Genomic DNA, 7,855 nt, shown 5'->3' with positions numbered 1-7,855 from the left:
GAGTGTGTGTGCGTGTGCGTGTGCGTGAGTGCGTGTGCGTGAGAGTGTGTGCGTGAGCGTGTGCGTGAGTGCGTGTGTGAGAGTGTGAGTGTGTGCGTGAGTGAGTGTGAGAGTGTGTGATTGCTATTTCCACGACATCGCGACTGAAACAACATACAAACTATATGGCCGTGATAATCTCACGTACTATTATGTGCTTTATTCAAAGTTAAACATGTCTGTGTGAGTTTTAATGTCATTTTGCGTGACATTTATTGCCATACTGAGCCATACATGGCAATAGTTTACCTCAGATCTTGAAAATAAATTAAGGCAGACGTGTACGTTAAAACTGTGAACTCGCTGCGAACCAACGAGCGCATTCCATAACAAAGATGGTATCAGTCACTCAGTATGTGCATTTAATGATGTTAAAAAGGTTGGATATTTATGAATTAGATTATAAAGCCATTTCGTTGCGAATGCAGTTCGCTTCCAGAGAGACTCCGCCCACACACGCTTCTGATTGGCTGTGATATGATTCTGTTGCGTCTGGTGTGGACACACAAAGTGCTTGTCGCTGGAATCTTGTTGCGTCGCGTGTAGTTATTAGATTAGGTTATTAGGTGTTATTAGATGTCCCGGAGCGGTTGACCAAAGCTCACTCTGAATGAAACATACACTCTGTTCAGTTTCTGCATAAAGCGAGGCAGCGTGTGAAAACAGCTTCTGTCATTGCAGCGTCTGAACCGAACCTGAAGCTGCGTTCACGGCTGAAGCAGAAGGTGTCGGAGCGGAGGAGCAGCCCATTACTGCGCCGCAAAGACAGTCCCATCAGCACGCTGAAGAAACGCTCTCTGGACATGGCAGGTGATGCTCAAGATGCGCTCACATGTGCTTGCGTGACTGTTTCCACACAGACAAACTCTTGTCTCTTGTTCTGACGTCTGTAGATTCGGCGTGTAGCAGCGCTCCTGGATCTGGACCCAGTTCCCCAAACAATAGCTCACACGGAAACCTGTGCGAGAACGGCATCAGCGTGACTGAGGTGAGGCTAGTTTACTGCATCAATGTGCCTGTGTGTCTATGTCTATGTGTGTGCACAGAAGAAGAGTTGTTTCATAAACTCGTGGATGATTGGGTTTTACACACAACAAAATTCCTCTTTTCCTCTACATTTCACCTCTGCTCTAGCTTGTTTCCCAGTCTAGCTTTCTAATAAAGCTGGCACTCTACACTATGAATACTGTTGGCTCTGTGGTGAATTGCTTATGTTTGTCTATTGTAAGTTGCTTTGGATAAAAGTAGGATGTAACGATTAGGGCTGGGAAAATAAATTGATGCATCGCGAATCGAGAAATGATTCAGCATCGACTCTGAGATTATCTGAATGCATGGCGATTCTTTCTCGAGTGGATTCTGAGCTTAGTTTTGAACAGCAGATGGCGCTGCATGCTTTAGAAACAGCCGTACTCTGCTTGTTTCCAAATCCTTACACACACTTGAACATAAAATAATCATTCATAAAATGCAAGGTTGAAGCTAATTACAAAGGTGTTGACAGTGGGCTGTGTTTACATTAATCTGGCGTCATAAAAGCATTCTGAGCCGAGGTGAAATTACACCCGAAGCGTGAAACAAATAACGCGTTATACGGAGCCACTAAACGGTTAGCCGCTTGCTAGCGGTAGCCTGTTGCATTACAGTACATGAACGTTCACTTACCACATACACAGAGTAAGGAGAAATGTCTGATAGGACGATGGCGAATGATTTGCAGATCCTGAGCACCAATGACAAACATCTGATCTTCTCAAATGATTGCGGGAGAGGGGGTGGTGGGGGGGTCACGATGTCAGCTTAACATCATGATGTCTGTCAGCCATCATCGTCTATCGGCCCAACCCTAGTATATTCATAATCTATGACAAAAATATATCATAAACTAGGTTAGTGGATAATTCGGCAGCAAAAGTTATTCTAGAAAAATCAGTGCACAATAATTTTAGAAATCCAACCTATTTTGTGGGGAACAAATAAAAGTGTTGCACTAAATATAGTAAAATGTTACACATTGCTATTTGTATTATTATAAAATCCATTATTAAAAACATTTATGAATGTATTTATATATAAGTATATACTATAAAATGTAAATACGTTTCTTTTAAATGTATAGCATATTTTTTAATAAGGCAACAACATATGATAGATACGATAGGACAAAACAAATACAGTGCAGCACGAACTGTTTTTATACAGTCTATGAGCACGAAGCGCTTACAATGTGCGCATCCGGAGTCACAGCACGCAGCGCTTTGCATTAAAAAGTGTAAAGCACAAAGGAAAGAGAGTAGTGTATTATATTTAATATATTAATAATATTAACAAAAAATATTAAATATAATATTCAATATTATATTTATGTGTTATATCTGTGCAACAGTTATTGAGCCTTTCTTTTAACATTTTTACATTTCAGTTACTATGCGCGTTAAAAACAATTTATAGTCTTACATGATTAGCTGTTCAAAAGTGTGCTTGATTACCTGATTGGCTGTTTGGCGTATGTAGACATGTATTTACAAATCAAGTATAATGGGAACACAGAATGATCTTGGAGAGAGCTTTACCGAGCTGACTGCTGTAAGTTAACCGAACGCGACCAGGGTTTAAAGGCTGAACGAATGACTGACAGCCACAGCGGAGAAAAGAGTTTGTGTGAACTTTAATGTAAGGACTTAAATATTCATATGTAGCTCACATTAACGGGATACGGTTTCTACGTGTATTTACGCTTTGATTTGAATGCAAACAGCGCATCCGTGCAGCGCGGCTGACACAGAAGAGCGTACGCTGCTTGATTCAGCGGATGTTCTCTAAAATGGCGCTACGGTGATGCGGAGAGACACAGAGGAGGCTCCTGCATCAGCTACACCACATGCATGCATCGTAGCACTCTCATGAATGGCAGCAGAGAATGACACTGAAGAGAAGTCGTTTTTATTTTCTTTGTGCGCAAAAGTATTCTCGTAGCTTCATAACGTTACGGTTGAACCACTGATGGCAGATGGACTATTCTGACGATGCTTTTCATCCTTTTCTGGACCTTGACAGTGTAATTTACTCGGCAGTCAATGTGACAGTCACAAGCCTCCCGGTTTTCATCTTACAGCGGTAACCAAGGAAACACTGTATGGCTGCTGTTCATAAGCGCAGCTCTGCTTTGTTTACAGCGGTAACCAAGGAAACACTGAATGGCTGCTGTTCATAAGCGCAGCTCTGCTTTGTTTACAGCGGTAACCAAGGAAACACTGAATGGCTGCTGTTCATAAGCGCAGCTCTGCTTTGTTTACAGTGGTAACCAAGGAAACACTGAATGTCACTTCACTCAGTCGTGGTATTGAATGTGGAAGAGAGCGCTGTACATTCCCCCCACCTACAATCCCTGCCGGTGCGAGACTCGAACCCGCAACCTTTGGGTTATGAGTCCGACTCCAACCATTAGGCCACGACTTCCCACAGCATAAACTGTGCACAGCTCTGCTTTGTTTAATTAGTCCAAAAGCTTATCTGTACTAGGCCAATGTTTCAATATTAATGATAGAAGCTCTAAAATTTATAGTTAATAATTATAAATAACTCTTCATTGATTTATTTTGTTTTGTGTTTTATTTTTATTTTATTTTTTTTGCCTTTATTAAGACAGTACACCTGGAGAGAGGAGTGGAAGAGAAGGAGAGAGAGGGGGATTGGGAAAAGACCCCAAGCCAGGGCTTGAGCTCGGCTCACAGAAGGGCGATCGTGCTATATGTCGGAGCGTTGCCCATAAAGCTATCAGCTCCGACATTAAAAAAAAATAATAATTACGTTATTTGTAATAATAAGAAAAAGGTTACTTAAAAGTAGGGATGTAATGATTAACCGCAAGCCGGTCGAAAATCGATTCAAATATGTGACGATTCAAATTGGTTGAGATACAATTGGAGTAGGAGTTATGTATCTCTGAGGGGAACTGACTGTCTTTAGAAAAGTTTACGTGATATTTTCTTTGCGGTTCCTATTGCTGTTCATAAGCACCACCTGCTGTCAGAGAGTAAATCTGCGTCTTATTCAGCTCATCTGCTGTTTCGTTCAGATATGTTTTATGTAGTATAGTTTCACAAAACTAAAGTCAGACCATTCTGTTTTTGCTTCAAATTAAAAAAAATTACAATACAATTTAGATTAAAATCTGCTCATGCCACATGTTTATCTTTGTTTGGATCATGATTACAGTGGTTGCCTCTAATTTCAAATGGAAAGAGCACAGACAAAGCCTTAGTTTGTTCATATTAAGATATTTCTTTTATTTGTGTAACTTTCTTGTTTGATTTGTTTGTTTTAAAATTTCAATTTAGTTTTGGTGTATTTCATTTTCACGAAGAAACGTGCAGCAATAGCCTAATAAAACAACACCTTTTAATTTACTGTATAATGTCTTTATATAAAAAAAACGTGAGAAAATCGAATCATGAAATCAAAATTGCGAATCGAATCGTGAGTTGAGTGAATCGTTACATCCTTACTTATCCAACAGTATAGCAAAATGTTGTTGCTGAGACAAGGTACTCTTTTCTAAATCTTGAGAGATCACTTGAATTTCCTTAACAGGTGAAATTCTCTTATACTTTTCTGTCTCAATTTGCCGTTTTAGTCACATTACACTGTTATTTTGCAATTTCTTTAAAGAAGGCAGATATAAATGCTTTATGATGTCACACTTCATTCTAGCCCACTTAAGAATAAAATCCATTCAATTTTAACCACTTTATGAGCACATTTGACTGAAAATTGCACTGTTCACAGAGATTTCCAATGCATACCTATGGGAGTTTCTTGAAAGCCTTTCTGAGAAAACAACCAGAGCTTAGCAAATGGTCAATTGTTAAAGATTTGAAAGTTATTACTACCCTCCCTCTAAGAATTTAGTTCTTTGTAAGCTCAGAAGTCCTTATTTCCTTTGTAAATTTGACTTAAAGGGCTTAAAAAGCCACCTGTTTAGCAGTTGACTCAACACTGCCAATAAAAACCTTACTCACTGATGGCAGATGGACTATTCTGACGAGGCTTTTCATACTTTTCTGGACCTTGACAGTGTAATTTACTTGGCAGTCAATGGTGACAGTCACAAGCCTCCCGGTTTTCATCAAAAATATCTTAAATTGTGTTCCAAAGACGAACAAAGCTTTTACGGGTTTAGAACGACATGGGGGTAAGTGATTAATGACAAAATTTTCATTTTGGGGTGGAGTAACCCTTTAAGCTATCGTATGGCTTCAGAAGTAACACAGAATAATACGCACAATCTCAGATTTGGATCGGCCCTCTCTGACCGATACCCGATCCAGCAAAAAATGGCAGTATCGGAGCCGATACTCGATATGAATATCGGATCGGCGCATCCCTAGCGGTAACCAAGGAAACGCTGTATGGCTGCTGTTCATAAGCGCAGCTCTGCTTTGTTTACAGCGGTAACCAAGGAAACGCTGTATGGCTGCTGTTCATAAGCGCAGCTCTGCTTTGTTTACAGCGGTAACCAAGGAAACGCTGTATGGCTGCTGTTCATAAGCGCAGCTCTGCTTTGTTTACAGCGGTAACCAAGGAAACGCTGTATGGCTGCTGTTCATAAGCGCAGCTCTGCTTTGTTTACAGCGGTAACCAAGGAAACGCTGTATGGCTGCTGTTCATAAGCGCAGCTCTGCTTTGTTTACAGCGGTAACCAAGGAAACGCTGTATGGCTGCTGTTCATAAGCGCAGCTCTGCTTTGTTTACAGCGGTAACCAAGGAAACACTGAATGGCTGCTGTTCATAAGCGCAGCTCTGCTTTGTTTACAGCGGTAACCAAGGAAACACTGAATGGCTGCTGTTCATAAGCGCAGCTCTGCTTTGTTTACAGTGGTAACCAAGGAAACACTGAATGTCACTTCACTCAGTCGTGGTATTGAATGTGGAAGAGAGCGCTGTACATTCCCCCCACCTACAATCCCTGCCGGTGCGAGACTCGAACCCGCAACCTTTGGGTTATGAGTCCGACTCCAACCATTAGGCCACGACTTCCCACAGCATAAACTGTGCACAGCTCTGCTTTGTTTACAGCAGTAACCAAGGAAACACTGTATCATTGCTGTTCATGAGCGCCACCTGCTGTCAGAGAGTGAATCTGCATCTCATTCAGCTCGTCTGCTGTTTCTGTTTCGTTCAGATATGTTTTATGTAGTATAGTTTCACAAAACTAAAGTCAGACCATTCTGTTTTTGCTTCAAATTAAAAAAAATTACAATACAATTTAGATTAAAATCTGCTCATGCCACATGTTTATCTTTGTTTGGATCATGATTACAGTGGTTGCCTCTAATTTCAAATGGAAAGAGCACAGACAAAGCCTTAGTTTATATTATGAGATTTCGTGTTATTCATTTGATTTGGGGTTTGTTTTAAAATTACAATTGAGTTTTCACAAAGAAATGTTTAGCAATTTTGTCTGAGAAATAATAAAAAGACACATTTTCATTTCTAATTTGTCTCAAATCACATTTTGTTAAAAAAAATTGTGAGAAAATCATTTTGTGAAATCAGTATTGTATGGCATCGTGAGTTGAGTGAATCGTTACATGCCTAGATAAAAGCTAATGTGTAAATGTGAATGTGCTCCAGTCGTCTCACAGGCCGGCTGGTCAGGACGGGCCGGTTAGTCAGCTGTCGCTCTACACGTCTCCTTCACTACCCAACATCACCCTGGGTCTGCCGGCCACTGCCACCAACGTGAGTGTTCAGATATAACTGAGCTTGTGCTGTTTTCACAATGGGTTAGAAACATTTACTTAACTCAGGTCAGATCCTCTGTATTTGTCTGACTTGAGTAAGTTTTGCCTTTCAAGTAAATTTGTTTTTAAAGGTGGTTTAGATATTTTTACCGGAACATAAACAGTAATTAGAGTGTCTAACGCAGTAGCTCGACCTTTAATGAAGAAATATTATTCACAGTTAATACCGTACTGAACTGATCTGTGTGTGAGAAACGGTCATCATCAACCTGTAACGTGTATTTGTCCACCCGCTTAGGAGCGTTTGGTCAGCACTCATCTTCATTTTGCTTCGTCATGTGATGCTTTGGAAAAGGCTCAGTTTTATTTTGTTGTTGCTTTAACAAGGTGACGTCTACCCAGCCTGACAGCGAATGTTTGTCTGTGACCGGTTTACCCATAAGCACTCCGTTCCTGGTCACCTCTCACCTGCCGTCATTTCTTGGCAATTCGGACACTGCAAACTCCCACAATGCACTGCTGCAGCACATGGTCCTTCTGGAGCAATCAGCCCCACCGAGTCCTTTAGCCGCAGGTGAGTAGAGCTCAGAGTTCTGAGTTTCTGTCCTGGTTTAGTAACAATGATGCAGTTAATTTCAAACCTCTTTATTTGCTACTGGCCCGGATCGCGGAGCGTTTCCCAGGGCCACTGTCAAAGCGTTACATAAACCTGGAATGTGTGAACAGTCCGCTGTTCTTAGTGTCGCTGAGGTGCGGCCCGAGTCAGGGGTCCATCTGGTTAATTAGATCAGAGTCGCTGGCGGCAGGAGGTCAGAGGAACACACTGTGCCAGGCAGAGCGACGTCTTCATGCCAGCACAGGCCCAGAAGAATATGCCTCTAATTAGGGCAGGACAATAATTCAATATTAATATGTATCGCGATATAATTTTTTTCAATAACGGTGATATGATTTTTAAACACATTTCCGATATTTTGATATACATTACCAGTTTCCCATACATTGATTTATTTGTGGCGTTTGACTTCGTTGAATAAACATGAGCACTGCACGTTTCAAAATCATAACAC

General features: G+C 41.0%; 1 protein-coding gene across 8 annotated transcripts in view; it reads left to right on the top strand.

The window, feature by feature from the left end:
• LOC107678319 (histone deacetylase 4-like) overlaps positions 1–7,855 on the top strand; it is a 31,385-nt gene that overhangs the window by 13,779 nt on the left and 9,751 nt on the right. For all 8 annotated transcript variants that reach the window (XM_016473553.1, XM_016473552.1, XM_016473549.1 and 5 more), the window contains 4 exons: positions 721–849; positions 933–1,027; positions 6,676–6,783; positions 7,173–7,359. In XM_016473553.1, coding sequence (XP_016329039.1) covers positions 721–849; positions 933–1,027; positions 6,676–6,783; positions 7,173–7,359 — 519 coding nt within the window. The remainder of the gene's footprint in view (positions 1–720; positions 850–932; positions 1,028–6,675; positions 6,784–7,172; positions 7,360–7,855) is intronic.

Source organism: Sinocyclocheilus anshuiensis, unplaced genomic scaffold, assembly GCF_001515605.1.
Source record: "Sinocyclocheilus anshuiensis isolate Anshui unplaced genomic scaffold, SAMN03320099.WGS_v1.1 scaffold1812, whole genome shotgun sequence".
Classification (NCBI taxonomy): Eukaryota; Metazoa; Chordata; class Actinopteri; order Cypriniformes; family Cyprinidae; genus Sinocyclocheilus; species Sinocyclocheilus anshuiensis.
This window is presented reverse-complemented; position numbering and strand designations above follow the sequence as displayed.